Below are 22,335 nucleotides of genomic sequence, written 5' to 3'. Positions count from 1 at the left end.
GCTCACAAATGCATAAGAAGGAAAAACTGTATGGCTAAAGTCAGACTTTGCCACTTATTCCCCAAAGTATGAACGGATCAGTCCGCATAGTAAATTATATGTCACTTGCTTAATTGAGGTTTAGGATTCTAAATGGCATTAACCATTTTCTATTGTATTAAAGATTAATCAAAATCTATTAAAGTATTATTTTAATGTAGTCAGAAAGTAGTCTCATAATTAATAAAAATGAGTTAATAGTAAATACCAGTATTTGCCATTTACAATTTAGCTAACTTATGAATAGCTAAGTGAGTGTATTAGTCCATTCTCAGTGTTATAAGGAAGTATCTCAGACTAGGTAGTTTATAAAGAAGAGGTTTTATTGACTCACTGCTCCACATAGCTGGGTAGGAGGCCTCAGGAACCTTACAATTATGGTGGAAGGTGCCTTTTCCGAGGGTGGCAGGAGAGAGAATGAGAGTCCAGCCAACGGGAAAGACCCTTGTTAGACTATAAGATCTCACTATCAGTTCTCACAATAGTGACTTGAGAACCAAGTCACTATAAGGAACACTGCCCCTAAGATTCAATTATCTCCACCTGGTCTCTCCCACCACATGTGGGGATTATGGGAACTACATTTCAAGACGAAGTTTGGGTGGGGACACAGCCAAATCATATGAGTGAGCAAAAAATTGCTATTTCACTGGGCACAGTGGTTCATGCTTGTAATTCCAACACTTTGGGAGGCCGAGGAGGGAGGATCACTTTAGGAGTTCGCAATTAGGCTGGGCAACATAAAGAGACCCTGTCTCTACAAAAAATTTTAAATATAACCAGGCATGATGGTGTGGCACCTGTAGTCCCAGCTACTCAGGAGGCCGAGGCTGCAGTGAGCCATCGTCATGCCACTGTGCTCCAGCCTGGGTGACAGAGTGAGATTCTGTCTCAATAGTAATAACAATTCGCTATTTCAATAGTAAGTATTAACTGAAAATTATTTCTTTTAGGAAAAAACTATTGGTACCCAATATTGGTTGTGTCTAAACTTGAAAAGAATGGCCTTATAGATAGATGTTCGATAATACTAATCATGATCTAGACATACAATGATCTAAGCATATAGACATGCTTATATTTGCTACATAAAGTAAGAGTAAATATTACCAGATGATTTATATTTAAAATGTGAAACAATCACTAATGTAGATTTATATTACATTACATTTTATTTCTATTTGCAAGTTTCAAAGTGCATATATACATAGACATTTATGTATACATGATCTGGCTTTTAGGAAACTAAAGAATCCCTTCCCCAGTTAATGTGTTTTAAGTAGGCAAAGAAATGTTGAGTTATGCAGAGAGGAACTTGAATGCCCGTGTGGCTGAATAATTGGAATTTATTCTTCATTAAGAATGTTGTATTTATACTTTTTGATGCTAAATGTGTGCTTAAACATGGATCATTAGGCCACTGAAACCTGTTTTGTTAGTTAAATGTCTATCTTTCTTAGTAGTATATCAAATTTTTACATACATATATGATCTACATAGATTATGACCTGTAAAAATTCTAGGTCTTTAATAATATCATAAAAACAGACTGGATGGTATAATTTATTTAGTAAGCATTCTAAAGCAACGATAAAAATTGTTCTAATTATTACCACTTTTGTTATATAAAATAAGAGAAACATTGCCAGCTGATTTACATTCAAAATGCAAAAAGTCACTATTAAGTTGATATTCCATTACAGTTTGCTTCTGCTAGCATGTGTCAAGGAAATGCATACTTATATTGTAAATAAATATGTCCTTTCCAATACTGTTCTCAGAATTAAAATCTCAATATGTCAAAGTTTTTACAAATAGTGAATCAGATTCTAATCCATTATACCAAAAGTGATCATGGCTTGTCATAGAAACCTGGATGATTTTCTAGAAGGTGAGATTGCAAAAACATTATAATTTAAAATTAGGTGATACCATTCACATTTGTAGCGTTGTTAACAGTACACTCCTTCATTTAACAAAGATTGTGTGCCTTATATGAGCAAGAATTTCCCAAGCCCTGGAGAAATGACAGCAAACAAGCCAGATATCTTCCCATCCTGTGGCAGCTTACAGACTAATGGTTTGGGACTTCAGAATCCATAAAACATTATTTTCTACAGCTACATATCAAAAAGCTAATATTTAGAAAGACTAAAATGATCGTAAATTAACATTTCGACAAATCTCTTTTGAAACAGTTCTATCAGCTATATGCCCTAAATTTTAGCTTCAAATGTGTCGATTCTGATTGAGGTTTATTCTTAAATGTAGTAATACAAGTATAAGACACCTCCGGCTCTAAGTTCAAAACTTTTAATTCAGACAAACTAGTAGAGATGGCAGTAAGCAGAACATTGGATATTTCTTGCAATGTGCTTTAAATTAGTGTCATTACTGACTTAAATATTAAAAACCTAATAAAAAGTTTGGAAAAGGAACCTATAAACCCATACATACACTCATATATCCATGTGTGTGTGTGAGAGAGAGATTGTTTTATTACTGTTAATATATTTTGCTTAAAATGTATGATGTAGCTTCTGAGAATAATTATTTAAGTAAATACCATCAAATTAATTTAAATAGCTGATTTCTTTTTTTAAAAAAAAGTGAAAAAGTAAAGCTTCTATAAAAGCTATTGGTATAAAATGACTTTAAGTCAACTAAGTAATTAATTTCTGTTTTTGTTGAGAATGAGAAAGGAATAAAACAGAAAAGAAAAGACTATTACACAATAGAAAATCTTATCTGCACTCAAGATGCTCCTTAGAAATAGAAAATAAGCTCTGATTCAGACTTGTTTTCACCCGTTTTTCTCTCTGCCTCCGGTTGCAAAACCAAACCCTTACTACTTCTTTCTCCAGATTCAGTTCTTCAGCCATCCGCATGATCTCCTGAGAAGACGGTTTATTCTGTTCTCCAAAGTGTCTCTCCAGCGCATCTTTAGCAGCAATACTGAGGGGGGTAGAGATAGGAGGTGAAATTATGTTGTTTTTAGTGAAGTTTCTGACAGATTAAAATTGTTAGGTTGAATTTCCTAAATATTAAGATGAAAAGGAAATTTTAAAACTCTGAACACACTTGCAAAACACTTTAACAAGGACGAATGTACAATTTGCTATATATGTAGATAGATGTGTTGTCTTATGCAAGGTACAGTTACACAAGAGAGTCACAGAAAGAAATAAGTAGGGGGACCTAGGCTTTCTATGTTTATTCCACTTTGTGCCAGAAGAGGGCACTGAGTTCTTGAAAAGAAAGTGAGCATTTTCCCAGTCATTTCTATATCTCTCCCCAAAATCATTTAGGACTGCACGCAATAAAGAAAACCTCCAGTGAGCAACCAACCGAACAGAAGAAAACCTGTCTTTTAGCGTTTCCTAAGCATGTCTCACAGAAACTGCAGAAAGATCAACAAGCAATCTTTTTGAGTTGAAATGCAAGTCATGTTGAACTTTAGGAGACTGAAACACTTACTAGTGTTGTATTTTAAAATAATACAGATATCATAGATACTACATTGCCACAACCATAAGTTATATCTAAAAGGACGGCAGATATGGCCACTCTCTTAGAAATGATTGTTTGCTTTCTGTTTTTATTCAAAATTTCTGGAGCAAAAGTGTTCTTGAATCAATCAATACATAATTTTCCGTCAAATGCTAAAAATTATTAGCTCTCCATTTTTCACAATTAAGGTATTAAATTATGATTTTTAAAACCTATCTTGGTTCTTCAGTTGACTATATTCACCTTATATTTAATTGTATTTTTTATCTTTTTATTTTATTTTGCTTTATTTTATTTATTTTTAGATGGAGTCTCACTTTTGTTGCCCAGACTGGAGTGCAATGGCGTGATCTCAGCTCACTGAAAACTTTGCCTCCTGGGTTCAAGCAATTCTTCTGCCTCAGCTTGTGTACCTGGGATTACAGGCAAGTGCCACCATGCCTGGCTAATTTTTGTATTTATAGGAGAGACAGAGTTTCACCATGTTGGCCAGATTGGTCTCAAACTCCTGACCTCAGGTGATCCAGCCACCTTGGCCTCCCAAATCACCGTACATTAATATGTTATGTTATACCTACATTGCAATCAAATGCTCATTTCATTTATAAAATACCAGTTTTGTCCTCTAGAAAGTCTATATAAAGAATACCTTATAGTTGTTCTTCGTTTTCTTTTCCTTTCATTTGCTCCCACTTTTTCATTGTACAAAGCTATAAGGTGGAATAGAAATAATTACAAACACGAAGTAGACTCTACAAAAAACTACCAGATTTGGATTTCAAATTTTCTTGATAAAACAATACAAAATAAAAATGCCAGACATTTTTGTCTTAAATTTTTGCAGTTTAAGTCATTTTCTATTACAGAACTTAGAGAAAAATGTTAACCCAGAAATAAATATTAATCTTGCAAAGATACTTTCTACAAACCATATCCTCACTTTACTTTTGTTGGAATGCTTGCCGTAGATACTCTCAAACCTCGTTCTTTATCCAGCCCTGACAGTTGTGTGAGTAGATAATTTTATCTCCTAAGTCGCATATCTAGCAACTGCTTATAGTATTTACTTGGAAGATTGGTGTGTGCAAATGCTTTGGGTACACTATTATTTGTGATTCATATACAGCTTTTTTAGTACAAAAGAGAGACAAAAATATGGATGTGTAAAAAAGTATTTTACCACTTCATGCTGATGCCACCTTACCTTGTAAGCTTTCCTTATATAGGTTATTCTTTCCTCAATAAATTTATTTCTATACTTACATTGCCCCCTTTTTTTTTTGGTTGCTGTTTTTAGTGTGACGTAGCAAGATGTTTATTTTTAATCTCAAAGAGAAAAGGGAAAAAAATCCCTCAAACCTCCTGCTTCAGCATGAATCCTACTGATGGAAGCCATTATTGTTAGGTTAAAACAGCAGAGCCTTCAGAGAGACAGTTCAGTACCTCCCACTTGCTCAGCTTCCTCCAGCCACTTGGATAATATTGCTTTCAGTTTGCATGCATTTTTAAAGCTGAGCTGCAGATTTTCAAATCGGCAGATAGTTGTTTGACTGAATTCAGAGCCGTGCACAGCTGCCAGGGCCTCCCCAACATTTGTTTGGGTATATCCTGTGAAGGGACAATAAAGACCATCAGCTCCAACTTTCTAAGAAATGTTAATTTTGGTTTGCTGTCACACAGATCTGTGTATCTTCGTCAACCATTACATACTGTTTTTTAACTATATATTCTTGGCAAAGTAGAATTATTTAGCAAGGTTCATTGTACTTTGAAGTACTTGTCCAAAGCTTCAAAATATATTTCTCCTAGTTAATAAATTACTTTTATCTAGTCATCAAAAGAATTCAGATAGAAAGCTCTGCCATTCATAATATTTAGCCAGTGTTTAGGTATCTCCTAAACACTTTATAAGACACTTGAAAATTATGGCTCTTTTTATATTATTGTTAAATATCAAATGATATATGTTCAAACATCTTTAATATATTAACTATAATGCATCAAATATATGGTTATATATCACAAAGTTTTTTATTTTAACTCTAAAAGATTCAATGATATTGTTGAGGGGTATTAAATACAACTAAGAATGATGCTACTTTCCCTAAAAACACATTTATTAAGAGGTCATGATTACACATTTCATGTATACCTCTGAGCCTGTTTTATAGTTTTGGTAATACCTCTATCTTCAGACAAAAGACCCTATTGTTTGTCCCAAACATTTTTAGAGTACAGCTGAAATAATCAACATATAGTTTGAAACCTTCACACAATATAAATAGAAAACTGAAAATGAATTTCACAAAGATTCCTGCTACTGTGTTTACTACATGTAATAGCTACATATTATTTCAAGACCTAAGGCTATATACCAATATGTATAAAATGGTTACACATGATGCCCATCAATAAATAATACTATTAAATTACCAATGGTTCATTTTGCAAGTGCAGAGGTTTGAACTATCATTTCAATCCATTAAAAATATACACAACTTTATGCAATGTTACCAAAGTTAATTGTTATAGTTGTTTTATGTTAAAAACACTTCAATAGAAAAATGAGCAAAGGCTCTGAACAGATAGTTCATGGAAAAGGAAATATAAATGATTGTCGAACACGTTAAATAATACACTTTACACTCATAATAAAATAAACGTTAAATGAAATAACCATGAGATGTCACTTTGACCTGTCTGATTTGCAAAGTTCTAAAAGAATAACAGCGTATCTGTTTCTTCAACCAGCATTTATTTATTTATGTTCTAGTTATACTCTTCTAGGTGTTGGAGATATCATTAAGGATAAAACACAAAGATAGATTTTTACAACTCATGCCTTTTTGGAGTTTCTATAGTCAGGGGATGGTGAAAAATATTCTCATGGTGGTAGCAAAATTCGGTGCAACGTCTCTGCAGACCTGTTTGACAACCGCTATCAAAATTGCCAGTACACAGACTTTTGATCAAGCAATTATTCTTCTAACTTTTTTCCTACACATATATTTATATGGGTGCAAAGTAACATTTATAGGGTTAATCATCGTGGCATTGTTTTTAATAGCCAAAGACTGGAAACCACCTGAATTTCATCAGTAGAGGACTGGTCAAATAAATTGCAGTGTATTCATAAAGTGGAACTTGACAACTCCACAAAGGGAAAGAAGCTCTAGGAAAAGCTACTACTGAAAACTTCAAATGATGCTCATGTTTGACACGATATATATATATATATGCTTGTGTAGGCATGAGATATAGCTGGAAAGATACAGAAGAACTCAACAGTGATAAACAGAAAAAGGAAGCAGAAGGGATACATGTCGCTTATATTCTTCTGTACTTTTGAATCACATGAATGTATGGCCTATTCAAAAGTTCAGATAATATTCAGTTAAAACTATTCTTGAGGTAGGAAAGTTTTGAAAGAATATTATTAATTTAAAAATTATAAATTTAGGCTCTTGAGAAATTATAAGAAAACAAACGTTTTTGGAGGATATCCATAACAGCTACCTACGTCCACAGTAGAGATGAAGAATGAGAATCATCTTAGACTTTTGAGCCACATATAAGAGATTTAACAGTAATACAGATTTGCAATCCGGGTTATTTTTCCTGTTGCCTTTAACAAGCACATACCTAACTTAATTCTTCTTACTTTAAACTCATTGGCAAACTTTTCAAGTTCTCTGATCTCGGGAGAATCCATGTCTACTGGCTCTTCCACCAATTTACTTTTCCTCCTGAGTTCCTGCTTGAAATCAGCAGCTGTGGGGTCCTCTGCCAGGAGAGGCTGGTGTATAGGAGGAAATCCATGACTCAAGGTGTGGTCGGGAAATTTATAGAGACAAGGAGTTAAACTACCTGTGAGTAAACAAAGAAAAAAATGAAAAAGACCATTTGTAATTCTTCCTCGTTTCTCCATAAGGAAGGTTTTTGTCTGATGTGGCCCTTTATTCTGCTCTAGCCAGTCTCAATACTTAAAAGGTTACCTTACATTCAGTCTTCTGAAGTAGGAATCAAATTAGCTTAGTAGAATTGAAATCATTTATCTTCTACCTTCTCCAGAGCAGCAAAAGACAAAGATAGGGTTAAAGGGAAGAAGCAGGGGACTGCGAATAACTAAAATAAAAAGAAGCAACTTCTTTCAGAGTGTACATTTTCTATCATTTTTTTTCTCTTGAATGGCCCCTCTTCCTGGGAATCTGAGGTTGAACTCCAAGCAGAATCTATGTATTGAACTCTGTTTCCTCAATTGATTGAACAAATAATCTGTGAGGTTTGTTGTAATCATGGCACTACATGCTTTGGCTAAGTGCTCTGCTGAGAAGTTTTCCTGAAAAATAACAACAGAAAAATAAAAATGATACAAATAACTCAACACAGTATAATGATAACTTACATAGCATTTATACCGATTTAGATATTACAAGTAATCTGGACGTGATTTAGAGGAGAGGATCTGCCTAGGTTATAAAGAAATACTACATCACTTTATACCAGAGGCTTGAGCATCTAAAGGTTTCGGTATTCTTCAGAGTCCTGGAACCAACATCCCACATATATCTAAGGATGATTGTATAAGAAAGACATTTTTACATAAAAATATTGAGTGATTAATCATTATCTTAGAAGTATAAATAAATATTTTAAAATAAATTACTATGGAATACATGCAATAATTATTCTTAGAAACTTACTGAAAAAAATGCATCAAGAGTTCATGCTACCTATAATTTCTCCACACATACATTCTCAACTCAGACATGAGTAATAATATATTTTTCCAGAATACATAAATCTTACATTAATATATCAATATGTAATGAGCAAAGAAGGCAAAACTCAGCAAATTATTGGTTTATATTATTTATATAAGAGTATGTAATTATAAAGTGCACCCCATGTAATCGGATATATAATTTTTCTAAAGCAAAGTAAAAATATAAATGAGAGATTAAACAAATTAGCATAAAATAAATTTGTCCGCTTTAAAGCTGGGAAAAAGATGTGAAAGGAGCTATTTTTGCCTTTAACATTCCTGCTCCTTTTAGAACCCACAATTACCCAGGTTCACTTTTGGAAAGGTCAGTTAACTATCCATGCTTTTGCTTCATTGTGTGGCATCTGGCTCAGACCAGGGAACATTTTAAAAGCAATTTTACCAACTATTATTATATAGCTTTTCTTCAAAATGTTTGTTGCCTGTTGGTTCATTGTTTGCTTTTTGTTCATTTTAATTTTCTTCTAAATTAAAAGAAGAACTAATAGACGTAAAAAGAAAACTGATGACATTTATTTAATACTTATCTGAAGACCTGTGCTTATGCTTCCAGAACTGATTCTCACATGTATTTATAAAACCTTCACTTCTTTCATTATTTAGGTATATCAGGCATCGGTTAACAAATTTAATAATAAAATAACCCTGAGAAAGAGTATAAAGAAAATCCAGGCTACTGTTAGATTTTTGTACATTTAACATATTTTAAGCCACTTTCAATAACTCATTTAACCTATGTTAAATTATGTTTATTTTATATAAATTGTGCGTATTTTACATAAGCATATCATAAGGTTTGCTATCACATTTGATTATTACTTTCAATTTTTCTTGCTGATCATAATCATGTACTGCTACAAATCTTTCATGCAACACTTTGCGTTGTGTTAATTTCACCTTTGTCATCTTCTGTATTTTTATACAAAAAATGAGTTAGGAAAGATACTTTTTTTCTCATAATTTACAATGTAGGAAATTTAAGTAGAAAGAAATGAAGTAACTTTCCTCCAGTGCCCAACGGATTAACTTTGCAGTTTAAACCGGAACTGAAGTCTAATGAGCATTGCAGGAAGCCACATCAGAGTAACTGCCTGGTTCATTTGTCCAGGCAGTCTGTACTGAGGTAAATTAAATAACTTCTCTTTAAAAGGTTTGCTCTGCATTTAAACACCTTTGGCTATGTTAAACAAATGCTTTTAGACAAAAATATTATAATAAAAAGGTATAAAGGATGTCATCCCTATTTCCATAAAATTGTTTATTTATTTATTATTTTTAGAAATGGGATCTCACTCTGTCTCCTAGACTGGAGTGCAGTGGTAAAACTGTAGCTCATTGAGTCTCAGACTTCTGGGCTCAAGCCGTCCTCCCACCTCAGCATCCTGAGTAGCATCTACAGACATGCTTTACCATGCTCATCTAATTTTTTAAAATTTTTGCACAGACGGGATCTCACCATGTTGTCCAGGCTGGTCTCAAACTCACAGCTTCCCAAGCGCCAGGATTGCAAGCATAAGCCACAGCACCCACCCACAAAAATTTAAAGGTAGTTTATATATTATAGATACTCTGGGAAAATGGCCGCACAGAAAAAAAATTTGAATGGAATCTATGAAAAGTATACAGAAAATACCATGTTACAAGATTTGGCATCCAGAGTCAAAGAAGAAAATGTGATGTGTGATACATTTTATTTTTTATTATTATTATTATTATTTTTGGAGACAATCTTGCTCTTGTCCCCCAGGCTGGAGTGCAATGATGTGATCTCAACTCACTGCAACCTCTGCCAGCTTGAAGCTATTCTCCTGCCTCAGCCTCCTGAGTAGCTGGAACTACAGTCTCCTGCCACCATGCCCGCTAATTTTTGTATTTTTAGTAGAGACGGGGTTTCACCATGTTGGCTGAGCAGCTCTTGAATGCTTGACCTCAGGTGATCTCCCCGTCTTTCCCTTCCGAAGTGCTGGGATTACAGGCAAGAGCCACCGTGCCCGGCCCACCTTTATTTTTCATTATATGAAAGTATCTACAATTATCTGCAGTGTCACAGATTTCCTGGAACTCACTTCACACAGAATTTAATCACAATGATTTAAAAGCACAAACGAACTTCTGATCTATCATCTGCGCCTGCATTTGGGTGAGTGTGGAGAGCGATTGGGATGATATGTATAGCAATATATTTTTCAAATCCTTTTAAACCCTAGATTACTGAAAAAAATAGGAAGAAAATAAAAGACGTGGTGAGTCGTGTGCAACGGTGGTCTCAAACATTCTCAAACATTCTCTGAAACATGGATAAAGAAAAATTATGGGCCGGGTGCGGTGGCTCACGCCTGTAATCCCAGCACTTTGGGAGGCCAAGGCGGGTGGATCACGAGGTCAAGAGATCGAGCCCATCCTGGTCAACATGGTGAAACCCCGTCTCTACTAAAGAAACAAAAAATTAGCTGGGCATGGTGGTGCGTGCCTGTAATCCCAGCTACTCAGGAGGCTGAGGCAGGAGAATTGCCTGAACCCAGGAGGCGGAGGTTGCGGTGAGCTGAGATCGCGCCATTGCACTCCAGCCTGGGCAACAAGAGCGAAACTCCATCTCAAAAATAAAAATAAATAAAAAGAAAAATTATTTTGAGGCCTGGACAGCACACACACAGCTCAGAAGTGTTTGCACACTACAGTTCTAACTGTTCACATTTGCACACTGAACGTTAATTCACCAGAGCCTTTGTAAATTGCTGTGTATGTGTTTCTGTGTGACAGAGGAGGGAGAAGAACAGAAGTAAATCTTTTAAAGCAGGCAATGGGGCTCAGACATGGGGCTTGCCTTACTGGGAGCTGACTCAGTGTACCATAGCCGGGGACAGATTGATCTTTGCAGCATGTGGTTAGCTGACAACATCTCAGGTTACAGGCTTGATGCCTTAAAAAAACAGGGGAAGGCCAGGCGCGATGGCTCACGCCTGTAATCCCAGCACTTTGGGAGGCCGAGACCGGTGGATCATGATGTAAAGAGATCGAGACCATCCCGGCCAACATGGTGAAACCCCGTATATACTAAAAATACAAAAATTAGCTGGGCGTTTGGCACATGCCTGTGGTCCCATCTACTCGGGAGGCTAAGGCGGAAGAATCGCTTGAACCCGGGAGACGGAGGTTGCAGTGAGCTGAGATCTCGCCATTATGCCCCAGCCTAGTGACAGAGCAAGACTCCATCTAAAAATAAAAATAATAAAAAATAAATAAATTAAAACAGGAAGCAGAGAGACGTAGTAAAATACACCACCCTGCTGTGCTGTAACATGTACAGGAACATGTGCCTATATATTCCCCCTAGTTCCTCGTGCATGAAAATTCAAAGGAAATTATAAACTTCCGCTGTGATATTTTCATTTTTGTTCATTGGCAAATCCTATCCACTTACAACAGGGGCCCATTGCCTGTTTTTTGTAAATTAAGTTTAATTTAAATACAGCCATGCCCATTTGTTTACAGAGGGCCTGTGACTGCCTTCCTGCTAGTGACAGAATTGAGTAATTACAACAAAGACTAGAAAGGTTGGGATGTTTACTGTCTGGATCTTTACAGGAAAGGGTTTTCCATCCCTCCTCCAGACGTGAAAACACATCATGTTATGCTACCAAAGACCTTTCATGACGCAGAAGCAAAAGATCTTCAGAATTACTTGTTTTCTTAGAATTGTTACAACCAGAACAATTTAGGGCCAAATAAAACAAAGAACCAAGGAAAAGAAGTAAATTAAGGAAAAAAAAAAAATCAAATTTCAAAGAATGAAAAGATGGGCTCCAAAATAGACTACTGCCCCCTGTCAACTATCAGGCTGATTCCTGTTTTCTTCTGTATTAACCCAGGCAGTGAGAATATTTTCAGCCATACCAATCTTTTCTTTTAATATCCACTTGTCATAACAAACAACTGGATGCTCATCGGCTTAATTCCCAAGAGTTTTGTTTTGTTTTTCCCTTGAAATTGATTTTTAAAGTGAGGATTTTCACACCACTTCGTGGATTGGTCATTATATCATCTAAAGACGGTGGGTTTAACATTCATTACATTGAAGTTCATTTGCTGTTTCCACAGGACAGCGGAAAGGGTGAAGACCCATTGAGCTAGTTTTCTGAATTTACTGTGCTTCAGATACTGGAGAACGGAAACAATCTCAGAAACCCAAGAGACAGAGTTTTGAGAACCTTTTGTTGATATTTTGTTTGCTTTTGTTTCAAAGTTTCTTTTGTTTTGTTCAAAGAAGAGACTTTGAACAGCATTTGTAATTCTCCGTTTTCTATTATTTGTACTATAAGGTGTTGAATTCTCTAAACTCTCAGGAGTGAAGAGACAGAAGGAATTTGGCTGCAGGAGTATCTGAAGAGAAGATCAAAAGAGAAATCACGTTGAGCTGACACAAACTGATTACTCAACCCCAGTAGAGTGGTAGTACCCACCACAGCTTAGACATGAAGAGACTGAAACTCAGAGTCATCACTTAAACAAATTTAGTAATTAATTAATGGCATGGATAATTAATTACTCCCAATTAGCCATTCTCTTTAAATTTTTTTTGCATCTCGACTATTAGGTACAGTGAATTCATCTGATAATTAAAATTCTGCCTACCAACCTGACAAAATATGAGTTATATCTCTTCTTTTCTGATGGGTTATTAATATAATGAACTGCTCAAACTAAATGTAAGCAAGAGTATGGATAATGAAATAACATATGAAAATAAAGTAATTTCACATTCTTTAAAATATAGCTCTTTCTGTAACTTCACTTTTATGTAGAGTATGTGACACCCTGTCGTTGTTTTTAAGACACTTCTGTGGATTGCGTGAAAGTGGCTGATCCGATTAATGCCCTAAGACTTCTCAGAAAATTCAAATGACATAATCAGGCTTCTATTGTGTACTTTATACCTTTTCTCTCTTATGTCTGAATTCCTGTATTTTGTAACTCAATTTGTGCAGCTTTTCTGGAGATAAAAGCAGGAGAGTTTAGATTCTCTAAGATTTAATCTCTCATGAAGCAAATGCTAATACTGAATTATGTCCAAATATAGAAATTCTAACATTTAAAGCATATCACATTTTAACAAAATCCTTCTCAAAAATATTCAAATATCTCTGTGCTTGTCATGGTGCATTTTTCTTTCAGTCACGAAATATATTTAACTTTAAGACAGCAGTGATGCCTCTACACCTTGGTGTAAGTCTTTTGCTCTTGATGTCACTAAGCCAGGATTTTGAATCATTTTGAAAGGCTCATCCGATGGTCTTTTCATGTTAATTGTCATGAGGAAGAGGTTCATGGTAGAGGGTTTGCTGAGCTCCTGCTTGGGGAAACATGTATCAGAAAGACATGAGCTACCAACACGCTCAATGTGAACATTGGCACAATGGCTCCCGTCCTGGAAGCAGGAAGGGTGTGAGGATTCTGAGGCCAGCTGCAAACTCCTGAGGCCCAGCCGGTGGCCCTCTCTGATTTGGCGGGGTGGGAGGTGGTAGCAAAATTTATCTGAAGGTATTTGAGCAAGAGATTATTGGCTGCTGGTCTGTGATTGGTTTTAATCTTGGTGCCAACCTTAATGGACTGGCAGGGACTGCCTTTCTGTTTGGGTTAAGAGAGAAACTAAAGACGTACTTCGGTTTCTGGGAGTTCCTCGAAGGCCTTTCCCGCAGGCAACAGCAGCATGCGTTTGCCATTTCCTGTCTCATAATCAAAATGTTGTAAAGGCCACAGAAATCATTCCACCCTCACCTCCAGCAGCTAAATGCACATATTTTACTATTTTATAATGAAAGTAGTTCATCATCGATGAGGCCTATTCTCATTAACCATAAATACTAATTAAACATGTTGATCATAAATAATCAATTGTCTGGGAGAGAAAAAAATGGCTTTCTTTGTTTCTTAATGATTAAAAAAAAAAAGACATCACGATTTACAGATCATTGTTAAGAACTCCAGTCCTCATTTAACCATAAATATGAGAATACTGGTTTATTCAGAATCAGTAGGAGACTGATAGAATGTAGGAGAAGCTAACATTTTTCTGAATTATTATTTTAAGTTCTAATGTTTTATTTAGTCTTAAATGAATAAATTTTGAGACATCAAAGATCAAACAATTTAATTAAAATTAGACTATTTGCTCCGTTTTACTTCAAAATTATAGGGCTAAATCAATATTTGTTTGTTTCTTTACTGCTTATCTGGATGATAAGAAAAACACAAGTCAATTAGAAAAGATTTCACGAATAGGTGATTCCTTCATGCACAGTTTCTCCCCCAGTATCACACACACACACACCCGTACCAGGCACACACACTCATACACACACATTTTATCACAGTTTGAGTTTGTCATTAATAAGAGTTCTTTCCCTGCTGTAGCAAAACATGTAAAATATAGAATAATTTCTTTAAAAATAAACAAGTGAAAATCCCATGCATAATAAAACTGTGCACCTTTTTAAATGATTAGAATCTTTTATGTGGCGATGCCATGAAATGGAGCAAGAATTTTTGGGAAATAGATCTCATAAGCCAGATCTGCCCGTTCCCCAAAACTGTGCTTCAATGCCTTCATATAAGGATCAATAAACAGGTAGCTATACTTGATACAGTCATACCTCACTTATGTATAGGAGGAAAGTATGTCACTTCAATGATTTCAATCTCAGTTAAGACTCACTCAGAAGCAATTCAGAAAGGGCTGCTAAAGCCTGAAACAGCTATGACTAAAGCCCCTGCCAATCACTCTTAGCTTCAATCAATGTCTTATTTATCTTTATGGACCGAATGTTGGAAGAAATACAATGATGAAGTGGGTGTTCTGTAAACCTGTGCTGTCTGATATGGTAGTCGCTAGCCACATGTGGTTACTGAGCACTTGAAATGTGGCCAGTGCAACTGAGAAACCAGATTTGAAATCTTATTTTATTTAAATAGCCACACGAGGCTAGTAGCCACTAATTTTTTTACTGCAGGTAAGCCTCCCAATCGCACCAAATTACAACTAACAGTTTGACAATTGTGAATTTGATTAAAAACCATACAAAGCAAACGTAAGCGTTAAGAAGCACAGCAGTTCAGGGTTATGTGTGTAGGGAAATTAGACACAATCCCTATGGTCTATGAAGATGTTACAGAGCATGAAACAAGAAGTGGTAATTATTTTTTTTTTTTTTTTTTTTTTTTTTTAGACGGAGTTTCGCTCTTGTTACCCAGGCTGGAGTGCAATGGCGCGATCTCGGCTCACCGCAACCTTCTCCTCCTGGGTTCAGGCAATTCTCCTGCCTCAGCCTCCTGAGTAGCTGGGATTACAGGCACGCACCACCGTGCCCAGCCAATTTTTTGTATCTTTAGTAGAGACGGGGTTTCACCATGTTGACCAGGATGGTCTCGATCTCTTGACCTCGTGATCCACCAGCCTCGGCCTCCCAAAGTGCTGAAGAAGTGGTAATTTTTAACAATAATTTTCAAAGTTAAGAAATCGGAATTTCATGTCTCACTCTGATCACAATTCTTTCGGGCCCAGAAAATACATGTAATTGTCCCCAAATTCAATAACATGTAAAAGACAACTTTTCTTACCTGCCATCACTCCATAGGCTGATGGCTGGTTTCCATAATGACAGGAAGGAACAGAATAATGAAGTCCCGTTGCTGTTTCCCAATGTTGTCACGAGAAATGTGGGCGCAAACATTCAGGAGTTTGGGTCAAAGACAAAATAGATGGGACTGGTGAGAAAATGTATGAGGATTCAAGACACATTCGTTTTATCTCAAAAGTACACAGTTATGTGGGTCTTAAAGTTATATGCCAATGATTTTTTTTTTTCTCATTTGGGGGAAGTTCTCCGATGAGCAGGTTAAAATGGGGGGGATCAAAGTTGGTCTCATATAACAAGATAATAAGTCATCAAAATGGACTTGATTAATTATCCTGTGCTCTGTGCTGTGGCTACCAGTGCGCCATCAAGGGGTGACTGACCAATTTGGACCTTGGCTCTTCGGGAGTTGCAGAATTCTTGTGGGTTCTCTTCAATGCAGACATTGCAACTCCTTGACTAGAAAAATAGTCTTAAAATTCTTGCGTCTCATGGTATTACAAAGCAGTCTGTATGAATGAATACAGAAATTAACTCTTGAACAATGTATTTTTCCTTATTTCTCTAACAAATTTGTTTCATTCGAGTGGAAATGGCAGAGCAACTAGCCTTTAACAATCTCACCACATTCAGAGTGCTATTAAAACCTGTGACAATATATGATCTATTTATTTTGATGTTGAAATCATGAGATTGTAAGTTTTCTATATATGCACAATTGATACAACCATTCTAATGATAAAACCGGTCAAAAAATAAGTTCATTGATTGAGTGACTTATCCATAAAGCCGTATATAAACGTAACTGTTTATAAATGGTTATATGCTTCATGAAATTAATGTGTATTTTGAAAGTAAATTGGAATTATTAGACTTTTATCAAGTTTTAAACAAAAATCATCAAGTTCAGAGGGAGCATAAAATATTGACAATAAAACCACTGGTCAATATTTTCTTATATATTTTATTTTGTCAATTTCTTCCTTTATATTCTGAATATATTGGTTAATTTTCATAAATATAACTATCTTCTTGAATAAATGAGAGGTTATAAAGTACAGAGTTAGATTCCTTTGAGAATACTGATATACAATCTAGTAATTAAACACATGCCTTCTCTTCATAAAGTAAAATATATTATTTCAAAATAGAGAATAATCTTTAATTTTTAAATATCTCTCTATATTTTTTATTTTATAACTAATAAGTCAAAAGAACTAAAGTTATTTTGCAATATAATGATTACATATACAAGTCTTACTGTGCATTCTAAAATTAAACAAATTATCATTAAACACACTTAATACTCAAGTGTTCCCATTAAAGCCAGTATTTCTATTATAGTTCCTTAGACATTTTTATAGATGATTATAATTTCATTAAAATATTATAAATCAATGCTATTATCATTTAAAACATTTGTAAATCACTTTTATTTTTTTTTTTAATTTTTGCTTTTCAGATTTTAGGAAGTTAAATACAAGATAGGCTAATTGACTAAATACATTGTTACTTATTTTTAAATAAATAAATGGCATTTTGAGCCTAAAATTAGATTTTTCTAGATTATTACCTCAATTCTGAATTTCATTTTCATGCTGTCCATATTATCTTCAAACACAGAAATAACCTATTATTCTCATTATTCTCAATTTATAGAATGACATACTATTTAAATTAAATGATTAGATATGTGGTAATTTCTTAGATTTATTTATAGCATGCATTTTTTGATAAAAATGCTTTATTGTCTTTTGCAAAAATTATGTTGGAGGATACTTCCAGCATCACCTTTTAAATTAAATTATGGGAATCTGGTGGATTTGGACCAGATATTTGAAAAATATCTACATTTAATGATTTTACCAAAGTCCAAATATCTGTTCTCTAGATTCTTTAAAATTCAGCAGAAGATTGATGCCAAACTTACACATATATTTGGAAAGAGCTTAATTATAATAAAAGATACAGCTTAAATCCTTCAAATCAGAATATAAAAGTATCAACTCAAATTTGATTTATAAATATACATAATTTTATTATATTCCTAAATATGAGACAGATTGCATTTGAAACAAATGGAAAGTTTGTTCCACTTAAGACAAATTAAATTGGAGGGGTAAAATGCAAGAAGCAAAGAGATTATTAACTATCAAGATTCAAAGCATTCAGCAATTATATTGTTGTTTAATGGAAAAAAATTATTCAATTGAAGTCTTTGTTTGTAAATCAACTTTAAAACACTTTGTGACTGCATAAAAATGAACACACTGGCAAAACATACGTATATGGCTGATTGTGTTGAGACAATAATTCTCAAGTTTAATTTTTGAAATTTTGAATTCTCAAGTTTATTTTTTATTTTTAAAAATTATGTGACTTGGTTACATAACTTTTTAAAATGTTAAAACTTTAAAAATGTTTTAAGAAGTTAAAAGTCACCTAACTTTTTAAAAAGTTAAAACCAATGTTAAAACTTGTTTAGAAATGAAGCAGCCTCTTCAGAACGCAATTGAGAAAATTTACCTTAGTTAATGGACTTTAAATGCCATGCTATTTCTGGCTATAATTTCTGTGTCTCATACTAAAAATATGTTTATTAAAACTCAATTATTTTTTCCATGAAATCCATTGTTGTTGATATTTGGATTATTCCATTGTGTTTAATTTAATCTATACCTGTCTTTAGGAAGTAGTAAATGTAATCTAACAGCCAAATAAATCCTTAAGATAAAGAAATAACACCTTTTAAATATTACATTATGTTATAATATTCATTTCATTTGCTTCTTATTCTATAAATATTTCAATTAAAATCGTTTTAGATTTGAAATGTCCAAGTTCACTTTCCCTATGTGGAAACAGATTTTCTTCATTATAACAAAGCCAACAACGATTTAAATTACTATACTTAATATTTCTTTAAAAAATTCTTCGGCATGTTGGCTTTTTAGATATGCTTACTATTTCACCTGAGACAAATCAAATTGGAGGGGTCAAATGAAAGATGCAAAGAGATCATTAACTATCCAGATTCAAAGCATTCATTCTGAAATCTTTAGGCCCGGCCATATGTAAACTGTGAAAGCGTCAGTACCTGTGGGCATCACATTGGTGGCATGGTTGGAGACTGGTAGACACTCGGCAGCACTGTGATGCATTATCAGAGGCAGAGTTGCAGAGGCGTCAGAATTCAGAGGTATAAAGGTATCAGCCGAAGGAAAAGATTGGCAACTCATTCCCACAGGAGAGTAGAAAAATAAGAAGAACAGCTGCTCCCCAAATCAGAGTTTTATTATATTACTGTCTCAAAAGGCCGATTCAATTCTCACTACCTGCATATATACATCAGGAAGGCTCTGAGGCACCAGGAGGGTGCGCGCTAGTATTTATATTGCAAGGAAATCCCTTTATACATGTTAATGGTTTCTTCCCAGGAGTATTGCTTTATCAATCTGAACTGTCTTCCCTTTTCACCCAAACATAATCCACGGCAGAGAAGGGAGCTGATTCTGGGGTATAGATGGAGGGGGAAGGGAGAAATCTGAAACCTTATTTGACAACTTCAGTAGTTTAGATCTTTTAGAGAGGAATCAACAACTTTGAAAATGTGTCCCTCAAAAAAAAAAAAAAATACTAATGCCACAATGAATTGAAAAACAGTAGGTGTCTTTTTGCTACTAACAAAATTGCAAATGTATAAATATGAGATATTTTTCTTTTTTAACAACTTCTCATTAAGCAAAACCACATGAAACAAAAGACTTGCATAGTATTATACACAATTTTAAGAAACTGAATATTTAAGGTTATACTGAGAGAAGCGTAAAAGACTAAATATGAGAAAACGTTGTCAGTTACTGATTCATACTAACAATGTACAGCTTTTAAAAACTATAACGATCGATATGTTTTACTATACTATAAATGGGGAAATGTGGATAAAATATAGTATCGTTACGTTGTTGCAAAGGTGATTGCGGTTCTTGCTACCGTGGCAAGAACCGCAATCACTTTTGCACCAAACTCAAATACAAGTAAGATATGGATAGTTGTATTTTACCTCAATTTCAATTTGCTCTTTAAGACCCCAACACTTGGTTAGCTGTTACTAGAGGCTGACAATATTCTCAGTATTTATACAGTTACGTCATGCAAACCTCACAACATCTATGTGAGTTTCGCACCTTGCCGAGATCACTCAGCTACACTCTGCCAGAGGCTGAAATCTTGGGGGTTCTGACATAAAGCCTGAGGTAACCATGGTAGCCGCTAACTAGATGCAAACTTCTCACATGAGATGTACTTCCTTTATATGAGAATAAAAACACATTACGCTACAAACAACGACTTCAGGCACAAACATCAGCATCCAGATTTTACAATGATCATGATTTATGTATGTAATGAGTAAAAAAAAATACTATCTGTGGAATGTATACTAAAGTAATATGCCAAATAGAAGTAACCAGACAGGAATACATATTCCCGATGTCAGTAGACACTCATTTTGTACGACGGAACGTTTCAAGGTAACTTGGAATTGGTTGCTTTGTGTCAAATTTAATATAAATATTGATAACACATTTTTAAAAAATTGAACACTTTGTCAATAAGTGGCTGGTATTTTGAAGGAAAATATGTAAGAGCTTGCCCAAAACATTAGATATGGATTGAAAATACTTATTCTGAAAGTGACCATTTTTTTTCATTCTGAATTCTGTATCTTTGAAGCCCTATTAATGTTCTCTAATGAGATGGTTTCAAGTAATCAAAGCATCATTACACTCTTGCAGAGTACTGATCATTTTCAGGCGTCACATATACAAAAAGTGGGTTTTCAGTATGTCTATAAGGAGCTTCTGTTAAGATAATTAAGTAAAACTGTGTATTGGGTATTATATATGTTAAAAATTAAGTTAAATGATATAGAAAATAGAATTTGAAAATTTCTCTTAATAATTTTACTATTGTTATATAAAATCATTGGAATATGACAGCAAAGTATCTGAAAAATACACTTCGTGAAGTATACTGAAGACACTTTATGAAGCACCATAAATCCTGCCTAGCAAACAATACAAAATTTTCCCAGTAATTTACCATGCTATCTAAAAATTCTTAAAGAGCAATCTTAGAATTTCTTCCATAATGATTTTTAAAAATTAAATACCTGCTTTGTTAAAATGAGGTAAAGCCAGGAAATAAATGTTTCTATTATAGTCTTCTACTATATAAGATATCCATAGAATTATTTTGAATGTACTCCTTTAAGATACATTCTTAGAAGTGGAATTATGAAGCTTAAGTCTTACAAATTTTTAACATCTTGAAAACATTACCAACTTGCCTTTTTAAATATTTAATTATAGCATGATTTTGACGTAAAATATCAGGAATAAGTCGAGCAAAAAAGAATTGTTATCAAGAGACGCAGGAGTTTCTTGGCACCCACAGAAAACAAGCAAGTCAGGCCATAGAAACTGAATAGAAAATGAGGCATACCTCTCTGACTCTGTCACCTCAAAAATCTCAGGCCTTTCTTTCCCTCCCTCCCTCCCTCCCTCCCTCCCTCCCTTCCTTCCTTTCTTCCTTCCTTCCCTCCTTGACAGAGTCTCACTCTGTCACCTAGGCTGGGGCAATGGCGTGATATTGGCTCACTGCAACCTCCGTCTCCTGGGTTCAACAGATTCTTCTGCCTTAGCCTCCCAAGTAACTGGAATTACTGGTGCCTGCCACCACACCCGGCTAAATTTTGTGTTTTTCATAGAGACGGAGTTTCACCATGTTGGCCAGGCTGGTCTTGAACTCCTGACCTCAAATGATCCACCCACCTCAGGTTCCCAAAGTGCTGGGATTACAGGTGTGAGCCACTGCACCAGGCCATGGGAAATATTCTTATTAGCTATGACTTTTTGGTGAGTTCCAGAAGTACAAACATGGCCCCCAGTGGCCCACACTTATGAATGGGTGAGATTGTCCTGGATACATTCAGCTGTTTGTAGGCAGAGAGAGATAGGGCAATTGTCTTGGAAGATACCCTTAAAATCTGACTGATGCTTTTGTATATATCGTCTTACATTAGCATTGGTGGTGTAAAATTCACAACTGTCTAGCATTCTTATTGTTAGTATCAAAAGTGTGAATACACATGCTTTACTAATCTGATAGGATTATAATATTTTAATCTGCAGTTCAACTGCTAATATGCTGTTTTCATATTTATATTTGCCATCTGCATGTATTATTTTGTTAATTAACAGATTCTATATTTTATCTTTTTGTTTAAAGGCCATTCAGTTTTATTATCCACTCATGTCTCTGACAAATATACTAAGAATTTTAATTTTTATTACTTTTATAATTTTA

The 22,335-nt window shown here is 34.7% G+C and overlaps 1 protein-coding gene across 1 annotated transcript; it reads right to left on the bottom strand.

The window, feature by feature from the left end:
• Positions 1 to 1,618: 1,618 nt before the first annotated feature.
• POU1F1 (POU class 1 homeobox 1) lies at positions 1,619 to 19,233 on the bottom strand. Its single transcript, XM_078358532.1, has 6 exons — positions 19,064 to 19,233; positions 15,950 to 16,021; positions 7,192 to 7,416; positions 4,993 to 5,157; positions 4,199 to 4,259; positions 1,619 to 2,994 (listed from the first exon to the last, which is right to left on the bottom strand). The coding sequence occupies exons 1-6, from the start codon at positions 19,203 to 19,205 to the stop codon at positions 2,784 to 2,786; spliced, it is 876 nt and encodes a 291-aa protein (XP_078214658.1). The 5' UTR covers positions 19,206 to 19,233; the 3' UTR covers positions 1,619 to 2,783.
• Positions 19,234 to 22,335: the final 3,102 nt, after the last annotated feature.

Source organism: Callithrix jacchus, chromosome 21 (genome assembly GCF_049354715.1).
Source record: "Callithrix jacchus isolate 240 chromosome 21, calJac240_pri, whole genome shotgun sequence".
NCBI lineage: Eukaryota > Metazoa > Chordata > Mammalia > Primates > Cebidae > Callithrix > Callithrix jacchus.
The sequence above is the reverse complement of the archived record's forward strand: the minus strand, read 5'-3'. Positions and strand labels throughout refer to the sequence as shown.